Source organism: Mustela nigripes, chromosome 2 (assembly GCF_022355385.1).
Source record: "Mustela nigripes isolate SB6536 chromosome 2, MUSNIG.SB6536, whole genome shotgun sequence".
In the NCBI taxonomy this organism is placed as follows: domain Eukaryota; kingdom Metazoa; phylum Chordata; class Mammalia; order Carnivora; family Mustelidae; genus Mustela; species Mustela nigripes.
Genome location: NC_081558.1, coordinates 159,755,155 through 159,778,356, shown reverse-complemented (window position 1 = coordinate 159,778,356; position 23,202 = coordinate 159,755,155). Strand labels below are relative to the sequence as shown.

Below are 23,202 nucleotides of genomic sequence, written 5' to 3'. Positions count from 1 at the left end.
GAGCCCACACCATCCAGAATTGCATTATTGAAGTGAGGGGAACACTGCAGTAACAAACTGTAGTGTTAAAGCACTTGGACAGGGTCAATTAAGAAAGGCTTGAGGGAGGAGAGTCAGTATCGCAGACTAAGTCTTAAAGGCAGAGATAGGACTGGCAGGACTGAACTGTTCTTTGGCTTCTGCCTGTACATGTTCATGATTTTCTCCCTGAAAACTTACTTTTCTTCAGCAGATGATAGGCTCAAGTGTTCTTGAGATAGGAGATTGCAAGTTCAGAGTACTTTTGTTAATTTTAAAAAGTGAAAGTTCTGCATTGAATACAGAACCTCAGAAATTTGAGTCTTACTTATGATTCTAAAACCAGTAACTCAATAGCTGTCACTGGGAGGCCAGTGGGTGGGGGATGTGTGATTTTTTTTTTTTTCTTTCTCATCCATGTCAGATTTCAGCTGAGAAGTTTAGAAACAGCATGCCTGAATTCAGCTTTTTACCTTTCAGTTTCATTTGCCCTTTGTTCTACTGTTTGCACCAGGTTTGCTAACTCTGAAATCCTTTCCAGAGTAGCCAGTGAGGGAACATCCTGTCGCACATTATGGGAGCTACAGGTAAGAGTAAGAGGGCCTGCAGAGCTGGCTGACCTAGGAGATAAGCCCCCCAACCCCCACCCCCAGGTAGGGCTTGAAATGGATTCTGGAGTAGGATGCTCCCCCACCTCCCCGGCCCTGCCAGTATTTTTCCAGGGTAGTCCTAGCCAGGTGCCTTTACTATTCTGAGTTTACCTAACATTACAATCACAGCAGCTTTATTAGGTATGGGTCACAGTTAATTGGAGGGGAAAATTGGGGGGTTCTGGCTTTATTACTTTTCTATGAAAGCAGAGACTGCTCTTAATTATTTCACAGATCATCCCTGCCCCTTGACTCTCTTTCTGCCTTTAATGACTATCATCCCTCAGTGATGTTCTGCTTGTTCTTCCTTTTTATGTACCTGTGTCCACGTGAGGGCGATTTCAAAACGCAGCCAGTCAGCGCAGGGAGACCACAGAAAGCAATGGAAATTCATGACTGTTTACCTCTCATTATGAATGGATGTTTTGTAGTGAACAAGTTACATAAAAACCTACTGTGTTACAGCCAAGAGTTAGAGTCTAATAACTCTTCCAATGTACAGGCCTTCCGAGTAATCACCTGCAACCCTTCCTTGACGCCACTGGTGGTCTGCCGTCTTGAAGGCTGCGTCTGCTCCAGGTGAAAGCCCCATGGTCAGGTGCTCCTCGTTCTATAGCCTTGTGTTGCAGAGTTCGAGACTGGGTGTTTAGGCCTGGCTCTCGCCCGTCTGGACTGTGGCAGCTTGCCAGCAAGTTTCACTGGGTGGTCTTTGACAATGGGAGAGAGGAGGGGTGGGGTAACTCAGCTCTCCTACCCAAAGGGGAACAAGAAGGTTGGCAGCCAATCCCCTGTCACTGAAACACCACAAGGGTCTTGAGTGCTGGTGAAAAAAAAATGGAACAGGTTGCTGAGGGCAGTATTGTGAAGGGGTTCATTTTTGTTCCTCTGATTTTATAGACAGAGCCTTGTGTTTATGTGGTGAGGCTCCCTCAGGAGGGTGAGGCACAGGAAAGGCAGACACCCTTTTCCATGGGAAGGGAGAATTACTCTTCTCACCCCATTCCTGGTGCCAACGAGGCAGTTCCTCCAGCCTCTTCTGTCCTTACGGTGACATGCAGAATGTTACCTGTCACTTAATGAGCACCGACCGTGTGCCGGGCCCTCTGCTAAGCTTATAGGTACTACCCCTGCACTCCCCACGCACCCCTCCACAGTCCTGTGGAGATGGGCAGTATGATCCGGTTCTGCAGATGAGGGGCCAGGGCTTAAAGAATTGTAGTGACTTGTTCTGTGTTCACAACCACTAAGTGGTGGAGCCAAGATTTCATCGAAAGACTGCTGACTCCAAAACTCAGGCTTTGCAGGAAAAAAATGTCCAGACAATCTCTCCTGCTATTCTTTTGCAACTAACAAGTGTAAGGGGCTGGTGGGGGCCTTTAGGAAGCTTGCCTGAAGAGACACGAACTAAAAAACTGGGACCATAGCTGGAAGATTTTGTCCAGTGCAGCAGCAGCACAAGGGAAGCCAAGCTTTGTGACATGCTTGTACTGGACTTCATAGACAGTTGTGAGAACAGCCTCCACGTGGGTCTTATCTCAGAACATGTCTCCTGCCTCTGCCATCCCCCCCCCCATTGTCTGCATTGGCTGTCTGAGTCTTTGCGTCCACTGTAGATGCCAGCTGAATCCACTTGCTCCTCAAGTTTCTGCAAGTCTGATCAAGCAGGTCCTCTGTGCCCTCAGCGGGGAGAGGGGGAGAAGGTGCTTGGCCCAGCAGATTCTTTTCCTGGTTAGGAGACGTGGCAGCTTGTACAGAAAGATAGCCCGGGGAAGGAGGTAGGAGCTTTGACAGGCAGGTAACTGACAGGAGACAGTACCTTGCAGGCAGATACTCACAGGACAGTTGGCAGGAAGGATTCTGCACAACAACCTTCTACCTCCCAGCTGAGGGCAGGGGTGAAGACTTGGCTATGGAGGATGCATAGCTGCCCTGAATTCCTTGTTTTTCCTTTAACAGACATGGACAGCCTGAAGCCAGGGGGTTCTGCTTTTTGGCAGCGAATCACACAGGACATTTGGGTTTAAGCAACAGTTACATGACCAACCAGCTGGGTAACTGAGAGGAGTCACAGAAACTCTGAGCCTTTGTTTCCCCATCCCCACAAAGCTGCCTTTCAGAGCACTGTTAGGATGCAGAAAGATCGCATAAGAGAACGCTTTTGATTCAGAATGTCTGCTCTCATCAGAAACCCAAGTTCTCTGGCATCTTGCCTGCTAGGATGAGTTAGGAAGTAAGACCTGCTAGAGAACTGGCTAGAGGTCAGAGCATGGCCATATGCGCTGCACCTGCTTCCTGCGTTGTATCTGTGTTTTCTGAGGGCAGGGGCCTGGACTAGAGGCAGCTCATCCTATCACCAGAAACCCTTCCCAAGCTCCAGACAAGCTGTCTTTCTCCCCGTTGAGAAAAGAGGCAGTGGGGGAGGGAGGGTCTCAGGGTCTGGCGGGAGTCGGGAGAGGAAAAGATCTTATGGCAAGGGGATCCTGGCTAACATTCTTCCTGAGGGAGGAAGAACAGAGGTGTGTAGGGGAGTGTCTGGAGTGACCCCTCTGAGAAGACAGAATCTGGAATGACTCTTATTAGAAGGTTGTTCAGGAGGAAGCAGTATTTCTAGGGCCACGTCCAGGTTGGAGATTGTGTGGCATACTGGTTAAGTGTGGGCTTTGGAACCGGAAAGGCCTGGACTTGCATCCTGGCCTTGCCAATTGCTATGTTTATGACCATGGGCTAGTTTCCTAGACTCTGAAACCCCAATTTCTTAAGGTTGTTGTAAAGAGAAGCAAGAAATGGCATATAATGCATTTATGAAGCACATCATGAGCGCCAGTGGAAGGCAGCTGTTGGGAGAAAAGGAGAGGAAAGAGGAGCAGTGGGAAGTGAGGATTACTGATGGATTGAGCAGCTGGAAGGAGGGCTGGGGGGAAGACTGTGCCACGGGAACCCCTGCTCAAGGCTCTACAGGGATAAAGGAGTGAGCAGATGGGGACAGAGAAGATCCCACAGTGGGATAAAACCCTGCCCAGTGTACCCTTAGGTGCCCACAAGGTGTCCTCAGACCTGTTCACTAGGAAGAGAATTCCCACCCAGCCTCCTCCTCTGCTTCTTTCCAGTACACCATTCCATTTTACCTGCGAGGCTGAAAACTTGCTATCCTCTTTAACTCTGCATGTTCTCTCACAGTCCACTTTAAATTGACAAATAGTGGCTCTTTAAAATGTATCCAGAATCCTGCAACTTCTTGCCACCCAGGTCTTTTACCCCTTCTTACCCAGACTGTCAAACTGCGGGACTAGCACAGTAGCTTTCTCAAGGTTCTACCTGCTTCCACCCCCACTCCCCTGACTTCCCTGCCCCTAAATCTGGCCACACAGAGAAGTCAGTTTCAACTTCCAACAGAGAAGCCAGAGGAGGTCACTTCCCTGCTCAGAACTCTCCAGGGGGTCCTGTTGAATTCAGAGACAATTCTAAAGCCTTCCGTGTGCTCAGCCCCACCCCTTGAAGCTCTCCCCTCCCCTCCCACCCACCCCCCACCGCCACCCTGGCCTCCTTAACTGCTCCTCCCACTCGATGAGCAACTTCTTTGCCTTCTGCCTCTAACCTGGACCTAGCTGCCCTTTATTAATTCATCATTCTCTCTCCCTTCAGCCCAATTTATTTTCCCTCAAAGTTCTCACCTGCTGGCAGGTATCCATCTGTTTGTCTATTTGCTTCCTGCCTGCTTCTCCTCCAGAATGGAAGATCCATGAGACCAGGGATTTTTTTTTTTTTTCCTCCCCGACTTTCCCGTACCTGGATTAGATTCTGATATGTAACTGGTGTTCATTCCCCCCCCGCCCACCCCAGTAGTCTGCAGGGCTTGTCTGAATTTTGAAAGAGATATAATAATATTAAGTTTTAAACAAAAATCAAATAATTACATACGGATTTATAGAAGAAAAATGCGTTCTGGGCATATGTATTTGGATGTACATGAGAGACTGGTGTGGAGAATTCTAATAATATTTGAGTGTCTGTTTCAGAAATGCCAGGGAGCTGTGTGCTAGGCCACGACAGAAATAGCCCAGGTCTTCTTTCTTTCTCAAGGTGACTGTATTCAGAATGGTCCATCGGTGCGCCCGGTGTTCCACCTGTAAGGGGAGCATAAGAACGGATGCCCCCTCTAGCCCTTCCTCATCATTCACTTCAGAGGAATTTGTGGCTTTATGTCCGGCACTGAGCTAAGCCCAGCTAGGAGAAGAAGAGAAGCCCAGCACCTTCTCTCATTCCACCGAGTTCCACAGACTAAATGCTCACCTGGGATTTCCCGAGTGTGCCTGGACAGTCCATTTTGCTGTCCCTTCCAGTATCACAGGGGCCTGAGCTGAATTGGAGCTCTGTTGAATTGAGTTTGGAACCACAGGCCGGGGACATGAGGAACGTGATGCATTCAAGAATAGTTCAGTTCCCCACATACATGAGGGCCTTGGGAGCCAGGGGGTCAGGCCCCATGCTAGGCACGCAGGCCACAGAGATGCTCTCTGCTGCTGGAGAGCTGACAGCTGTGTGCAAGGGACAGCATGATTGGATATCTGCCCAGTGGGGGACAGATCTGACTTCATATTGCAATCTCAGTCACTTCTGACTTGCTTCTAGATTTAGAAGCTGAGGAAGAATAAAAATAGGGATAAAGATCCCAGGAGGTCTTGTGCTGACAACAAATGTGCCTGAGAAATTAAACTACCAAGATCCCCAGACCCAACCTCTATAGCATCCTAGGGAGCTGAAGGCCTGAGCTTTACTCCTTCAGTCTTTTTGTTTGTTTGTTTGTTTTAACTCTTAAAAATGAATAGTTTTTTTTTCTTGCAGATTGAAGTTTACAGAAAAAAGTTAAGTAAAAAATATAGTGTTGCCACTGTATTACCCTTGACCTCAGGCCTCTTCTCCCCATATTATCCAGATGTTGGTGCAGTACATTTGTTACAATTGTACAGTTGTTAAGCCAATATAGATACATTGTTATTAACTAGAGTGCATGGTTAATGTTGACTATTTGTATTATACACTCTACGGGTTTTGACAAATGTATAGTAACAACTATTCACCATTGCAGTGTCATACGGAATAATAGTTTCACTGCCTAAACATCCCCTGTGCTCCACTTATTAGGCCCTCTCTCTTCCCCTCCCCCAATTCCTAGCAACCAGTGCTCTTTTTTTACTGTCTTCATGGTTTTGTCTTTTCCAGACTGTCCTATAGTTGGAATCACACAGTATATAGTGTTTCTGGGTCGGCTTCTTTTACTTGGCCGTCCTCTCCAGTTTTAAATATGGCCTTCTGTCCCCACCCCTTCCCCTCCCCCACATGCCCACATCCATCTGGAGTAAAAGCCCTGTGCTGAAACGCACTTGACCAGAGCCCACCGGTCCTCTGCCTTCATCGTCTCCTAGTGAACATGCCTGGCCCTGGTGCTACTGGAGTTTAGCCCAGGCTGGTAAACTGTCAGGAGCTGCCTGTGTTTTGGTTCCACATCTGGAAGTACCAGCTGTGTAGACCTTCCCATCCCATTCTTAACTAGAGACAGGAGGAGCACATGGAGCTGTTTGTCTTCCTCCTCAGTAGTTTGTTTTACTTGCTTTGGAACTAGGGAGGAGGGTGGGGACGTGAGCTTCCCCCAGGCAGGCAGCACTCCTTCACACCCACATCCGCTGGCCAGCCACATGGCCCTGGCCTCTACCGTCCTTGCTGTCAGCTCCGTCCAGGTCCCAGTGGCGTCTGTGCTGAGACCTGAGAGTGAGCACTGAGGCTTGTTTTGTGGTCATTTGGGAGGAAGACCAATAGGGGCCAGAAAGACGGAGAACATTTTCCTTGCCCAGAGGGGCTTCTTTCCTGAGTTAGCCTTGTAAGCCAGGATTTCTTGGGAGCCGGAGGTAGGAACCTCAGTGTTCAGGGCACTCACCAATCACTCTGAACAGGGAGGTACTCTGAGGGAGTAAGGAGGTTCTAAGGGAAGCTGGAGGAGGGAGCTTCTCAAACCCAGGCCCCAGCTAGGGGAAGGGAGGTGCTGGCCAATAGGGTCCTGTGGGTCATCTGGTTGAACCAGGCTGAGAAGTTCTAGCGGCTGAGGAAGAAGGGTGTACAAGGTGCAGAGAGCTGCAATCCTGAGGAACAGGAACTGAAATTCAGATCCCAGGTTCCATTGCTTCCTGTTTGGAATAAACACAGAGCTGAGGCCAGCTGGTACCTTTGCACCCTGAAGGACGCTGGCAGGTGTGTCAGAATTTAGTGTGAAGGAGGACGAAGACCCTTTGGCCCCCTTGGGAAGTCAGCTTTTGGACTGTGGAAATTCCATGCTGATGGTTCAAGTCCCTACCCCCTCCTCCTCCAGTTTTCTTTCCTCACCCAGTCCACAATCCAAGCTGTATCCTGTTCAGTGACTCTTTAAAGGACCCCATACATTGGCTCTGGCTAGTTATCCCCACTGCAAGTGGAGATGAATAGTACCTGTCCCAGGTTTGTCACTAAGATTGTGAGCACTTCTTCAAGCTCTTCAGAGGACATTCTCTCCAGGCAAGTTGTCCTTGACTTTGTGGTTAGGTATGGAATCGGTGTAGCCTCCTGGTCCCCTGTCATCCTGACTCTAGTTTTAGAGCCTAGGAGGCTGTGACAATGATTACTGACCCTCAACACAGGGGAAGCCTAGGCCCTTGCAGCAGTTTGCCCAAAGAGGCAAACAACAGAAAACTGCTGAATCATGTGAATGTGGGCTCCATGTTCCTTACCAAATCCAGCCTGCACCCCTGTCTCCCTCCTCACATTCTGTCCCCACAGGAGGTACAGTGAGAGTCCTGAGAGAGAATCCCAGACCAGCTCCTGTAGGTACATGCCAGGTAGAGTGTGCCTAGGAGCCGGGCACTTTTCCTGAATCAAGAGATAAATACATAATCTGACAAAGCTTTTGGGTGTTTTCTTTCCCCCTACTGGTCAATGTGCAGAAGAAATCTCAGAAAGAGTGATTTTGTAAATAGCCTTTATATTTACTAAAATTTTGTAAATAGCCTTTATATTTACTAAAATATAAATTTATAAATGCAATGTATTTTTTTTTAAATCAACTTTAACATAAAGAGTGGCATTCTGTTGGGGATCATGCCAGGACCTCCCAAGATATGGTTGCCTATTACTACGGTATGCTCTGGGAGGCACAGCACAGGCCTTGCTTGATTTGGGAGCTTCAGCGAGTGTTGGTGGAAGGAAGTCTTTGGGTGCAGTCTGGGTATACTCTAGTACTTTTCAGAACAGAATGCAGTAATCAAGGCAGGGTCCAAATTTCACCCACTGCCACTCTATTCCCCTCTTTAGAAAAAGCTAGCTTCCATGGTAGCAGAACAAGGAAACTCCTTATTAGCTAAGGTCTATGTGCTTTCAAAGTCAGAAAGTAAAAAGGAACAGCATACTCAATTAAGATGGAATCCTAGGCAGGCAGAATTCCACCCCCCTCACCCCATCTTCCCCACTCCCTTTACCCCCCCCCCCACACACACATACAGGAAATTAACAAAAATGCCCATACTAACACCCTTGGTCTGCATGGGGGGAAAGGCAGAGAGACCTTGTTTCTTTACATCTCAGCCAAGATGGGGTATCTTTCCCTGCCCAAGGATGGTGGTTCTGACCTGTCTTCCTAGTGTGAAGAATGCCACCCTTTGAGACTCATGATGCTCGCAGACTGCCTCTCTTGAGTCACTTACGATTTCTTTCCAAATAGCCAGCAGTGAGCCTTGCTTGAGAGCAGTGCTGTTCGTGCTCCATCAGGCATAGGCCCCTAAACATGTCCCAGACCATCAAATAGTGGCCTTTCCGTTCATCAGCCAACAGATCATTCAGCACTGTGCCTGCTGCCCAGAAGACACTTCTGGCATGGATTGTGAATATCTCTGAAATCCAGACCAGAGGTTGTTTCACACTGAATGGCCTCATCTACATTCTCTCATTAAAGAAGTGCTCGGTCTGAGAAGGTGCTAGACACTCACCATTATCACCGTTGTCATCATTATTGCTCTGACTTGAGATAAACTGCTGACTTAGAATTCTTTCCTAAGACAGTCTTCTTGGAGCATTTGGCTATTTAAAAAGAGTTTTGTCAGTTATGGTGTTGTCGGGAATTTTACAGTAGAGACATGGAGGCCAAGAGAAAAGGGATAGATTTGGAAGTCCAAGCCAGTTTTCTTAATGGTCTTTGAGCTGGGCCTCAAGGTCTGCACTTGGTTGATTCTGTAGTAGAGGAAAGCTGGCCAGTGAAGCTGGGAGCACATTGTTGGTGAGATATGCTCAGGGTCCTGGGGAAGGCCCATCCTAGACCGAGAAACCCCAGAAAGGAAACAGAGGTTATGGGTATAGCCCACTTGCTCTGGGTCCTTGCACAAGATAGGCTCTCTAGGTCTTCTCTGGTTGTGGCCAGCAGTCCCCTTTCAGAGATGGAACTGCCTCTCTGGCCCAATAACGGGGAGCTTTTCAAGGTCAAACAGCCCCTTCCCCACCAAAACCTGGGTACTCACTGAAACCTGCTGAACTGAGAAGACATTGAGTAGGTGGGTGGGTGGCAGTAGGGGGTTTCCTGGGAGTTAGTGTGGTATTGGGAAGGTTTGAGATGTTCCAGTTGTCCTTTGAAAAAAAAAGTTTTATTATTTGTTTGTTTAAAATCTCTAACACAGAGAAGCAGAAAGAATAGTATCATGAATGCCATCTACGCATCACCCAGATTTAACAGTTATCAGGACAAAGTGTTTTTTTGTTTTGTTTTCATTACTATCTGTGTGCCAGATGGGGCAAGGGTGGATGCCACAAGGTTGCTCTTTCCAAAAGACGTGTGTGATCCTATCTCCCTGCCCTTCTCACAGTGGCATAGAAAGGAAAGAACACCAGCCTGGGGCACTCGAGTTTGATTCCCACTCGAGATGTTTCTGTGTTACCCCCCAGATGCTGAGCTCTTAGAGAAAGCTTGAACTTTGTCTTTGGATTCTGAAGACTTAGTATTGAGTAGGTGTTCAGTAAGCATTGATTGACTTATAAGGCAAGTGATTCCATGAGACGGTGGGTTCCATCTGGATAGATGCAAGTCATGTGAGCGCGTAGTTCACCATTTGGGGAGCAGTTCACCCAAAGTAGGAAGATGGTGGGATTCAGAGTTGGGTAGAGGGTGATTATTTGAACCCTGGGGGACCCTGATTGTGTAAAGGGTTAGCCTTCATCATTCTAGAGTGAAGGGGCTCCTGCTTCTGCCTAGAAAGAGAGGAAAAGGATTGTAGCAGCGCTGCCTGGCCCCCAGATTCTGGAGCCTGCAGGCTGTGGGTGTGGCAGAGCAGGCTTTGAGAATGAGGCTCCAGCCCCAGACCCATTCCTCTGGGTGGCCACAGACAGCCCACAAGCTGCCTGCACCACCAGGCCTGCGTGTCATTCCAAGTGCTATTTTATTCATTGTGGCGTTGGCAAGGAACAGGGCTCCTTCAAGTGTGGGGAGGGGAGTCCACTTCCAGCCTTTGCAGTGCTGAGCAGCTCCGCCTCTCTGTGCCCCTCTGGGCAGGGCTGGGGATGTTAAAGGATATGAAATGGGGTGTTGGAGGAGCATGAGGGCAGATGCTGCAAACACTTCCCCCTCAGGTCCAACCCTGGGTGTAGCCAGCAGGGGCCTCAGGCAGGGTGGGCCAAAGCCCACAAGAGACCCCAGCCAAAGTCTCCAAGCCCTGACTTTCATCAGCGACCTGCCCCGCCCACTCCCTTCCTGATCTTTTTCAGTTTAAACTTCCAGCCCTGTCCTCCCCTCCCATACAAGCATGATGTGTGTGTTAGTGTTTTAATTTTTATTCTTGGCAGAAGTTAAGACACAAAATGGATTTGGAAGGAGATGAAACCAGTCTGGGTATATGTTGGGCAGCAGCAGCTTCATTCCTGGAGTGGGCGGGCCGTGGAGGGGGAGGGGTTGGGGTGGGGACGGAATTTCTAAGGGGCGGGGAGCTGTCTCCTCCCCGGGGTAAGGACCAAACTGAAATAGATTCTGCTTTGGGGGAGGCTGGAAGCCAGAGGCTAAGCTATTAACCCTTCGGGACATGGAAGAGACAGTTCCTGTGGAGCCGAAGCCCTCTGGTCCAGTATGGTGTCAAGTGGCTGTGGGAGTCTTGCCGGTCAACACCTGTCCCCCTTCCAGGGGGTCTGTGAGCTGCTAGACAGACTGCTCTGCCTTTGTTAAGGGACTCATGTGTTGATCTGCAAACACTAAGATGTGCATGTGCTCGAAGAACTTGTCTTCTGGTCACCTCCCAGTCCCCAGAAGTAGTGATGATGGCCCCAGTCTGGCAAGGGTTACTGTGGCTGGAAGAACTGTTTGAATCTCCTTTTCTGTGGTGGAGGCCATCGTGGCCCCCAGAGTAGGCATTCTATGCAGTGGTGCCCCCCCCCCCCTTGGATCTTTATTTCTGTGTGAACAGGAGAAAACTGAATCTGAAAGTCCAGAGAATATCTGAGGAAATGTGAGAGAAGCTTTAAGAAAATGCTTTATTCTTAAGCAAGATGCTTAATCTCTCTGAGCCTCAACTGCTGCATCTGTAAAACGGGGATGACAGTACCACCTACTTCATAGAGTTGCTTAGAGGTTAGACAAGATAGTGCATGTACATTGTCTCACACACAGTAACTCAACATAAGGTCAAATACTTTTCTTTGATTTATTCTAAGATTGATGATTTTTCTTCTAATTCCAAAGATATGCCTTAATCCCATATTGCAACAAAACCTGGTATGTTATATTTATTAAGTCTTGATGACTTTTAATTACATTTACGAATCAGTTACATTAGGAAATTTGTACTTGAGGAGGAAAAAGGCAGTCTTTAAATGTTAATATGCCCAACATGATAATTTCAGCAAACTAACTTCTTGATGGATATTTTATTACAATTTACTAGACAAAGTAATTTCAGACTTGTAAAGGTTAACAGAATATTAAATGGGTTTACATTTTTTTCGATAACATTTGTTCATATTGTATGGAAGCAGCAGATCCTGGAATTAGGGAAGGTGTTCCTTATAAGCCAGAGTTGTTGAATGTTAGAGAATGGACACAGATACCTCTTCGGATATGATAACGGAGCAAAGAGCAGCCTTGTAATGGCCCAGTGGGTTGTTGGGAAATGAAGTCCTCAGGTCTATGGGAAGACAAAATAACAGTGATGAAACACTATTTGGAGGTAGCTTTTTTTTTTTCCAAATTTGTCTTTTTAATAACAAAAATTATAATTACATAGCTAACCACTTTGAATATTTCTAAAGCATTTAATGTAAAAAGTACAAATCCCCTAATCTTCAGAGATAAAAGTTAACACTTAAGTGTCTCATGACCTCTGAATAACTATATGGCACATATCATATGCAATTTTTTAGATCACAAAAATGGAATCATGCTGTTTTACAAGTTGCTTTTGGGATATTCTCCAGGAACCTCTTAGGCCACCATTTCCCAAAGTGTATTTGATGAAATTTTCCTCACTAATGGTACTCTGAGAAAAAAGAGTAGTGTGGTCAAATAAGTTCAGTCCTGTGGCTACATAAGTCCAGGTCTGTGGTTAAGTTCAGACTTCAGTGCATACTCTTTCCACCTCTTGGTGATTCAAGGTGCATAACAGCATATTAAAGGCTCTGAAAAGGCCTGCAGTAAAAACAAAACAAAACAAAAACCTAATTAGTTTTTCTTAAGCATTTCCCTACATTATTTTTGCCATCACATATTTACATCCAGTAGATTTTTCGAAGGCCATTTTAGGCACTCTTCTCTAACCTCTCCTCCACCTATTTCTCTCTGCCATCTGTAATCTTGTGGCGTAATCTTGTGGGGTAGGCGGGAAGAAAAGAGCTCCTCCCTTCATTTAATCAGCAAATCCTTCCTGTGCTCCTACCGTGTGCTAAGCACTGTGATCACTGGTGGGGATACAGGAGTGAACAAGCTAGTAAGCTCTCTGCCTTCAGAGACGTTGGCTTTCCCTCCTGTGCTGTGATGGCATTAGTCACATCAGGATGGCTTGCACCTGGGAATGGCAGAGCTTCAGCAAGGGATCCTCTCTGCAGCTGGTGGAGCCTTGAACAGCAGGCTAGAATTATCCCCACCCCCGCTGCCCCTGACCCTTCACAAGGCTTCTCCAATTCCCCATGCTTGCTCCTGCTATAAATAGTGATGCCTGACCCAGCTGGCAAGACTCCATGTGTTTATTTTCTCTGTGTGTGCCAGACCTGCACCAAGGCCACTATGCTTTACAAGTTGGGAGAACTGATGGGAGATGGGGTCGGTGGCTTCCAGCAGAAGGCAGGGACTGACAGACAGATGGACTGGGGCATGCTTCAGTTCTTCAAATTGGTATTTATTTTAAGTTTTAGGTGGCTTAAAAGAGCTTTGTAATCGAGAAAGAGTGGGGGTGGGCTGCGGACTAAATGTGTATATTTGGGGGTCAGGGAGGTGGTGAAGAAAGTGGGTTTGTATGAGGTCAGATGGGAAAGAAAGTAAACTGTCATAGTCCTTACCATCTGGAGCTGGCGGTGTTTGCTGTGTGAGGACCATGTGCACACACACGTGTGTGAGTGCGGTTCCATCCGAGAGGCTGTGAGAGCATGTGCGTGGAGAGCGCAGGTGGGGGTGTCCGGCGCCTGAGATACTACCTACTCTTAGCCCTCTTTTGTTGAAATACTAGGGATAAATCTGCAACAAAGATCAGAGTAGTGGAAGTATTCCCAAAAGTAACCCTAAAGGGAATTATTCAAATTTCATAAGTTGCTATCATGTATTAAGCAACTACTTTGTACAGGTCATTATGCTAGATGGTTTACCAAGGTAATTTGTTTTTTCTTCAACATCCTTGTGTGTGATATTTTATTGTCCTACATCAAAGTGGTTCCTTCAAAGTTCAGGGTAAGTCTTTCTGGCTTGCAGGAAGGTCTGGGAGTAGACCTTGTTCTTGTCAAAGTGCAGTCAACCAAAGAGTGCTAGCTTCTGATTGCTGGTCTTGGACCTGACTTCAGCAGCTTGATCCCAAGGCTTAGTTTTTCATGTGCACACTTCCAGATTTTCTGCCAGCATGCATGTTAGGGGTGTGTGTGTTAGGGGTGGGGTGTGTTGGTGTCTGGTGATTGGGGTTGATTTTGCCTAGCATTTGCTTGAATCAGCCCTAAAACTAGATCAACCGTGAAGCAGCCACCTGATTGTTATTCATTCTGGGTCACAGAACCTGACTGGCTGCCAGTCCTGTGGAGGGTGTGGATGTGGGCCTGGTGCCATTGTCTGCTTAATCATCAGGAGGAAGAGGCACAGAAAATGATTGCAGGTGACACTTAATTGGAGTTGGTGGTGATTATGTCACCTAACAAAGTAAATCAAAGTCTTTTCAACCCCTAGAGCTTCCTAAATGCCCAGGTTCTAAGGAAGAGCTCCCTCCTTGACTAGATGACAACAGTTCTTTCTTATCTCTGCCATTTTCACCTTTTGTGTCTCAGGTTGCCATTGGGTCACTCAGCACTTTGCTGAATACCTAGAACTATTTTGGATGCTGATGATGCCCTTGTGAATTTCTTTACCATTCCTGATCCCTGAAGCCTCCATCCAGTAGCCAGGCAGATGGAAAGTAGTGTGTTGGTACTTGCATAGGGGAAGTGCGGGACTCTAGGGGAACAAGAGCTGGATTCCCAACCACTGCCTGATACACAGCAGGTGCCAGGGACATGCCTTGAACAGAAGAGAGTTTCCTCGTGTGCTACTTCTCCTCACATTTTCTTCTCCACCTCCTCTTTGGCAAGCCCACTCCTACTCACCTCGTGCTTGTCTGGCCTGCCTTCCCCACTGAATAAGAACCACATCCTGGTGGGGGATAGGAACAGGGGTATCAGACACTCAAGCACAACCTTCCTCAATTCAAGCAAGCTCAACTTCGCAGCGAGAGCACCCTTGGGGATTCATCAGAGCCAAACTCCAAGGACCAAAGAGGAAAAGACCTTGGAAATGATCTTGAAGTAGGTCTTTACAGCTTAGCAAAGATTCATTGAGTACCTACTATATGTCCAGAAGAGAGACTTGTAAACAAGTTATGATATAGTGTGAGATGTGACAGTGACAAAGCTGAGGCTTAAGAGATACTCATTGGCCTCCTTATTAGCTTCAAGCCTCTTTCCTACCTTAATTGATCTTTCCTATTTTAATTGATCTTACTTTAATATTCTAGAACTATGTTGGGAATGAACTTGGACAATAGAAAGGGGAACTCTTTTAGGACTCATGACAGGCACTACATTGGAGGACTGATCTTCTGTGCTGAGCAGGGCCTGAGTGTGTGTGTGTGTGCATGTGCACACTTAAGTGTGTGACACATTTCTTTTCTCAGTCCCTAATGCCTTTGTTCGTGGGTCTGGTTCCTTGCCTGTACTTAGTAAAATCAGTGGTTTATCATTGATCTTTGCCTAAGGCCATGATGCATTTTAATTTTGGTATAGTAGAAAGATATTGTCAAAGCTAAAAGTCAACTAGGTTCCAAGTTATTTAAGGATGGGAGGCTGCTTGTACGCTCCGTCAGTGTGTGGCACCTAGTGGGTACCCAGTGTGGGTTTGCTGAACTGACCTGACTTTTCCCCAAGCCTGCCCCAGGAACCTGGACTTCTCATCCTGAACTTGGGGTTGCCAGCTATATTCCCTGCTCTTGTCAGCATGAAAACTAAGCAGAGAGACCTCTTTTGTCTTACTGTGCATCTGAGACAGATCCTGTTCTCTTTCCAGAGGACTGGGGAAGAAGCTATTTCTGTGGTTCTGTATACGCTGCAGACTGAGCAGAGCTTGCTCTCCAGTGTACTCCTGCTGTATTTCCTATCTTCTCAGGCCTCCATTGCTTTCAGTGGCTACTTTCAGATAGAACCAAGTCCCAGCCTTCCCTGAGCCTGCTTAGGACAGGTAGTAAGGCTTGTGTTTACCCACTGATCACTTAAACAGGATCATTTTCCCTTTGTCTTAGGAGATAGGACATTAAGCTGTTAAAATCTACTGTAAGTGCTGTTCAGGCCCTAGGACAGGGTTGTTTATATACCCTGTTTGTGCTGTCTACCCAGACTTTAATGAATTCCTTTTACGTGGGCTCTTGTCAACCGTGAGCATGAGAAGGTTTTGAGAGTGGATGCTTCTGTTTCCTCTCTAGTCACTATGTTACCATTTTACTTCATTATTTACTTGTACGGATATAGCCCTGGCCCTGGGCTGTAATTAGAAACAGGTAGGTAGATAGGAGCAGGTGGCTTTGTTGTAGCTTTGTGCATTCACTGACAAGGTGAGCTCCTTTCTGGAGCTGGATTGGAAGTGGGGGTCCAAGGGATCAGGGGATTGCTTTCCTCTCTATAAACACTTTTCCATAACTTCTGGTCCCAAAGGACCTATTGTCTGATGGGGATCTTTTCCCCTTTCTCTCTGAACATGTAGAGACATTATGGAGAAATTATGACCATTATCGTCATTATCATCATCAAGAGAGTGCAGAGAGAGGGCATAAACAGGGTGAGGGAGAGGTGGTGGGGAGCAGTTATTAGCTTAAGTGATATAAATGTGGACTCCAGTTGGGTAGAGAATAAGAGGCTAGAAAGCAAATCTTGCTGGAAACTTGGGAACACTGTAGCATTCTCTGTGAATCTCTTATCCCATAGGGCTATTGTGAAGTTCTGTAAAACACTGTGTAGAAGGTAGGTATTACTGCTTTTTTTTTTTTTCAACAAATAATATTTCTCGAACTCCTGAGGCATGTGTGTATGTAGTACAACAAATCTGCTCAGTTTTTTATAGCACAGAAAGAATAAGCAAAACGATGGTATCACTTATGTCCGGAGTTCTTAAAATGCAGCATCTCAAAGTCTTAAACTACATTAATCTAAAAGCCCACTCGGTGGCAGTGCCACTATATGAAATTAGACCTCCAGGGAATGGCTTCCATGATATCTGTCCCCTCAAATTGTTTCGTGATTGCTGTATGCCTGGCTGCTTTCACACTCAGTCTCTTTAATTCTTTGTAGCAGCTCAGCAAAGGAGGTATTACCATTTTCCTTTTCACAGGGCATAAACTGAGACTCAGAGATTGTTATGTACCCAAAGCTGCCTTCTACCAGGGGTAGAAGTGGCAGAGCTCCTATCTAAACCCAAGGCTCATGGCTTTTCAGTACCAGATCCCGCTGGGTTTCAACTTTGTCACTTAGCAGAAAAGCACGTCTATAATAAAAATTTGAGTTGCCCCCTGAAATCCTCATATGATAAAGCAATGAGAAGAGTTTTGATAACCTCTCTCTCCATCTGTAAAATGTGGACAGTAACATTCCCTGGGTTGTGAAGATTAAAAATGACTGGGCACATGAAGCCCTCAGCACTGGGCTTGGCCAAGAGTAAGAGTTCAACAGATTTAGCTGCCTTTCCTGCCTCTCTGCCCTCCTCCTTCCTCCCCTCCTCATGCTTTCTCTTCAGGCCTCAACCCATCCTTCTCTTTCTGATGCAACAGCTTTCTTATTTCTCCTTCTCTTGTGCCTCGCTGCCTGTCTCCTTCTACGCTGGCCTCAAGCTTAGGGTCATATTGATGTTGGCCAGTTAATACTTACCCACAGTATCCTCCTAGATTAGATTCCTTCTGGCTGCAGGAAGCCAGAAGCCTCAAGCATAGTAGGGTGTTTGTTTTGGAAAGAGGGATAAGAAAGAAAACAAAGCAGGTCCTTGAATGAAGCTCCAAACCATAGGAGCCTCTACAGAGGTACTGACTTCTGTCCTGGGACTTGGCCCTCCCCTCCAGGGCTGTCCACACTGATCTAAGGACCATCTGGTTTTGAAAAATAAAGGCCTTGGTTCTAAAAGTCCTTTGCCCCTAGAAAAGCCCTGTGGTTCCACCACTGATAACTGCATCTTTCTCTGTGCATCCCTCTTATAGATCCAGGGCCAGATTAACAGTCCTCCGTCTCCTATTTCTTATCTGAAAAACCCTTCAGTTTGGCAAACCTCGGCTGAGCCCCTGTGATGTGCCGAGGCTTTTTAAGATGCTAGGGTCACCAAGATGAAGTTAAGAAGCTAGGCTTCAGAAACTTTACAGTCTGGGATCAGAGGATAGAGATCCGAGGCCCACCACAGACACACACGTGATCAAACACACAAATTATTGTGGAAATGCTATAATAGATATGCGGAGCACTGTGGAAACCGGGAGGAGGAATAGTCCCTGGAGGCATCATACGGTGTCACGTGAGGTAAGCTTTGAAGGGTACTTAAGAGTTCCTCTGGTGGAATGAAAAGAGAGGGGGAGATGGTTCTGGCAGAAGCGAGGGTGTGAAAATGCAGCTTGCCTGGATTTTAGGGCTTGTGGGAGGAAGATCTGGGAAAGGTTGACGGCAGCCCAGTTATAAAGGACCTGGAAGGTTGTGCGAAGGAGTTTGGACCTTACTTAATCATACTCAGTTGGGGAGCTGTGGAGGGTGGGTCAGTTAGCTCCTTAGCTTGTTTGTTTTTAACCAACCTCAAAAGGGGGGAAAAAATATCACTCCTTCCTTCCTTCACATTTTCAAGTCAGCTGCTTTTGTTTCCTTTCTAGGCCTCAGCCAGCTGCTTACATGCTTTTTACAAAATGAGATCTATGTTTTTTTACTTAACCTCTTTTACATATTTTTCATGTTTCTACCTGATCTTTATAATTACCATTTTAATGTCTGCATAATAATCCATCAGTTATTATGCTATAATTTATTTAAAGCAGTAGAGTGAAAAGGACCAGAAAGGTTTTAAAGCTGGAAGCTGTTCAAATCCCAACTGTGATTTACCATCTGTGTAATCCTAGACAAAATATTTAATCACTCCGAGGTTTAATTCATTTATAAAGTGTGTTGATCATAAACCTACCTTGCCGGGCCATTGTGAAAGATTATATCAAATTAGATGAATTATGAATTATGGCCTGGCACTTATTCAATGAGTGGTGGCTGCCCACTTATCGTCTTTACTGATTGGCTGAGCTTGATGTTCTAGAAGGAAGGTAGGTGTCGATGGGGGGGGGGGGTTTAGATGTGGGGGGAGAGCTCAGGGAGCCAGCCTGAGAGCGGTAGACCCACAGAGGCCAGCAGTAGTCACCACTAGTCCATGCGACTGTTGAGTATCTGAAATGTGGTCCTTGTTATTTGGGATGTGTAGTAAACATAGAGCACACACTAGGTTGAGAAGACTTAGTATGGAACAGAATATAAAACACCTTGTTAATAATTTTTATACTAAGTATACAATACCATGTTATTTTGGATATACTGTGTTAAAAGATGTTAAAATTATTTTCACTTGATTTTAAAATGTGGCTACTAGAAAACTGTAAAGGACATAATGGGGCTTGTATTGAGTTTCTCTGGCTGCTTTGAGTCCCTATGACTGATCCCATACAGGAAAGACAGGAGGCGTAGGTACATCTGAGTGTGTGTTTATATAAGTAGATCATTAGTGGGTGTCCCCTGAGCAGTGAAATGAAAGATAGGCATTTGTTCTAGACCAGAGAAGCTATCCCCACTTGCCTTGAGTTGGCCATCCTGGCTCTTAAGCAAGTCACACGCAGCAGTGGTTAGATTTTTGACCAAAGCACTCGTTGCAGGGAACAAGTGTGACTTCTCTGCTGAGCTCGCAGGGCGCTTCAGGCCCAGCTGGCAGAGAAGCACTGGGCGTCCCGCTCGCTCTTTTGTGGCGTGCTTCTCTGTCACACGTGCAGTGTGTGGGGATCACACAACTGGGGAAAAGACCACACAGACAATGATGGTGGAGGGATAGGCTGCTTCTGGAAGGGGGATAAGTGCTCTGAGTCCAGTACAGCCCTGCTCCGCTGTGTGTCCTCACCTTCTCTGGTTTAGAGTCAGAGAAGCAGTGTTCTCACCTTTATGGATTTGATGCTGAGGCTGGCGTCCGGGTAGCATTTCAGATAACCAAATCCTATTTCGGTTTTCCAGCCGGGAATTGAAATTGTACCTAGCTCTTAAAATATCCATTGTACCATTTCCTGTAGAACCCCTCTAGGGTTCTTAGGTTATAGAGCCTTAAAATGAAGGTAAAGTTTAGAAGCAAAGAAAATTTGTAAGAGCTTTTATATACTTTTCTACAGTTGGTCTCTCGTTGGTTGAGCTCAGGAGACCACAGATTTTGGATGCATCTTAGTGGGGTAAGAACAAGGCAAGTGGAAGATACTTAGTCTGGAGGGCAAAAAGTAAAGCACAACAAGCACTAGTATCTGCCTTGCTTGGAGAAGTTTTATCTGAGTTAGCCTGCCTGACTTCAGCATTGTTTGATGCGGATAACAGAAAGGCCTGGTGATAGACCCTGGCATCGCTATGGCAGGGGCATTGCTGTACCTTTGCCAGGAGCATTCTCCTTCTAACGTACTGCCCCCCGTCCGAGCCCTGACTGCACTCCTCAGGTGGGACAAGGGTTTCATGTTCTTGGTCAGCAGTGGTTAAACTATAACAGCATGTATATGTTTCATTCACTTAGCAACCATTTACTGATCTCTTTCCAACAGGCCAGACACCATGGGGTTAACTGTTCTCTGAGGAAAGTATATGAAAGTTTTAATAGCTTTCCTTTGCTTTCGTTTTCTAGCACGACTTTAAATTTGTGACTTTTACGGTCACAGAACAAATAGCCTTGTTTCACAACTTATGAAACTGATTCTTTACTATTAGAGGACTTTTACTTTTAGAGGACTTCTTGTATTCTGGGTACCAGTTTAATTTTTTCTGAAAAGTGGGAGAAATGTACTCTTTACCCCTCCTCCACACTCTGCCCTTCTTTTGGGCCTTGGAGAAAGATCCCCTCTGATCTCTGGGAGCCCCAAGTTTCCCTCCCAGCAGACATGTGACAAGACTTCATCTGCTAGACAGCCCACTCCCTCAGTGCGGGGGGCCCTATGTGCCCTGGTTGGGCTGTGGCAGACTACAGCTCTCACCTCTTCCTCCATGTCAGTCAGCCAGAGGAGGAACTCGGCCCCAGGGTGGCAGGCCAGTAGGTCTTCTGCCCCTACAGAGATTAACTTTTGAAGTAGTTTCATCCCACTGCACTACCTGTGACTTTTCAAGGCAACTATGAAGAGGTGGGAATTAGCCAAAGGCCTGACACCTGAGGCAGTTAGGTGTCCCTGGCGAAGCGACTAGTATTGGGGGTGGTGTTGGGATACCTAGGCATAGACAGCTGCATAAATACGAACGTCTCTGTGCTCCAAGGCCGTGCTGGGCTGTGCCTACCCACCACACTCTCCCTTCTGCATGTGCACAGATTCAAGCCTGCACACACCTGCACACATACAATATATCCCCTTGCAGGTGCTGTACCCCTCTCCCCACTTGGTCCCCCTGGAAGCCCCCACTTCTCACCTCTCCCCACCAACTGCAGCCCCCACCCCAGCACTGTCATTCCTAACTCCAAAGCCCAGCCTTTCTGCCAGCCCAGGCCTCTCCAGGTTAGAGCTCTCTGGGGACCGTTTCCTATTGAAAGGAAGAAAGAAAGAAAAAGGGAGGAAAACCAGAAAGAAAGAGGAAAGCAGAAGAATGAAATTGGACCGAAGGGGCAGTGGTGCCTTGAGCTATCTCACTGCATTACAATGAATATGGACTCTATTAAGCTCCGTTCTGCCTGTTAGTGTTTCCCAGGGCAACACAGCCCCCATATGGCAAGCATGCAGCCGATTAGGCTAGGCCCCTGGGCCTCATTGAAGGCTGGGGGGGCTTGACTGGCAGTTGAGCCCCCCCCCCACCTCCCCCTACTCCTCACACTTGACACTGCCTGTGTTTATCTAAAGCAAGGAAGGGGGGCATTTGGAAAGGTTTTTGTCTGTCTCAGAGAGAAGGGAGAGGAGACTGGAGGCTGGGTGGGTTGAGGGAGGTTGAGGGAGGAAGGTGGGTGGAGGTGGGGTGGAGAGGGGATAGGCAAGGAGGGAAAAGCCTCATAAATATTCAAGAGGAGTGGTGAATGGAGAGAGAAATAAAGCAGATGGAATTCATGTTAAAGAATGCCACAATCACCCTGTTTTGAGCCCTCCAAAAACAAAACAAAACAAAACCAAAAAAAAAAAAAAAAAAAGCAATGGCTTTCTAGGAGTGTAGGAGCTGCGTTTATCCAATTAGCAGGGTTGTCAAATTGAATTTATATGGAATAGGGTGGGGGAATTGAGAAGAGTGTAGAAGAAAGGAAGTGGGTTTTCTTTTCTCTTAAGGTTTGTGGGCCCCCCACCACCCTTTATGGCTAGATTTTTTAATTTCCTTAAAGAGAAATTTAAGGAAGGGATATGTGTGACAAAGAAATGTGACTCCCTCGTAACTTTTTCCTCAAGTGATTGAGGTGGGAGAGAATTAGATCTGTCCAGTGGGAAAAACAAGAGACCACATCTTCTCTTTACTCGGAAGGCAGAGGTGGCTTCTCCCGGGGTTCCTCCCCAGAACCAAGATGGTATGTCTAAATTCCTTCTTTCCCCTTTCATAGATGGTGAAGAGGTTCACCTACCTCAGTGGAAATAGGTTCTGTCTGTGTTGGTACAACTTGTTAAAAATTTTGAGTTCAGTGAATGAGGAGCCCAGATTAGGCAAATGCCACTTTGGTTATTTATTGCCTTCTCAAAAACCACCAGTGAGTCCTCTGTCTGTGATGCTCATCTCAAACTCTTTTCCCTAATCTTCCACAGCATAACCCAATCTCAGTTTCTTACCTTGCCTCTTCCCATTCTTCTGAAAGTCCCCATAATAGGGTACAAACTCTACAGAGGAAATAAAAGAAATTCCACTACAGTACTGGAAGAAGATATTGGAGATGCTCTTAAGGTTTATTTTTTTTTTAACTTTTTTTAATCTGTTTTTGTTTTTGTTTTAGAATTTATTTATTTATTTATTTATTTATTTGACAGAGAGATCACAGGTAGGCAGAGAGGCAGAGAGTGAGAGAGGGGGAAGCAGGCTCCCTGCTGAGCAGAGAGCCTGATGCAGGGCTTGATCCCAGGACGCTGGGATCATGACCTGAGCTAAATAAAGGCAGAGGCTTTAACCCACTGAGCCACCCAGGCACCCCTTAATGTTTATTTCTGTCTAAAAAATGTGGAGGGAAAGAAATTCAGCTTTCCTGATATTTAATACCAGGGTTGGCAGTGGTACCTTTAGCCTGTATATCACAGGGTGATGCATGACAATAGTAAAAGATCTCCTCTGGTTGACAGTGGAGACATCACTGGCTTATTCACTTCCCAGTTTTCCTGTTCTCTGTTAAGTGGATTTACAGATTATATAATTTACTTTTGACTAAATTAATCGTCACAAAACGATAAGTGGCTTAAAGAGATTGCTGCAAAGAAACTGGGGCTGAAGAGTAGGCAGCTAATCCAAGCACACGCTAACAGGAAGAGAGCAGCAGGGTTGACCCTCTTCAAGCCACATCAGGAAGTAAAAACAGTGCTAATGGAATCCCATGTGATGAGAAGTCAGCAAAGTAATTAATGTTCAAGCAGACTATTTGAGAGAG

The 23,202-nt window shown here is 46.4% G+C and overlaps 1 protein-coding gene across 4 annotated transcripts in view; it reads left to right on the top strand.

Annotated features, from left to right (window-relative positions):
- The window catches only part of BOC (BOC cell adhesion associated, oncogene regulated), a 67,527-nt gene that overhangs the window by 5,616 nt on the left and 38,709 nt on the right, over positions 1-23,202 (top strand). For 3 of the 4 annotated variants that reach the window (XM_059391963.1, XM_059391964.1, XM_059391962.1), the window contains exon 1: positions 1,036-1,247. The exons of the other annotated variant lie outside the window; for it this stretch is intronic. In XM_059391963.1, the coding sequence (XP_059247946.1) occupies positions 1,051-1,247 (197 nt within the window). In that variant the 5' untranslated portion in view covers positions 1,036-1,050. Of the gene's footprint in view, positions 1-1,035; positions 1,248-23,202 lie in introns of those variants that run through there. 4 annotated transcript variants of the gene reach the window in all.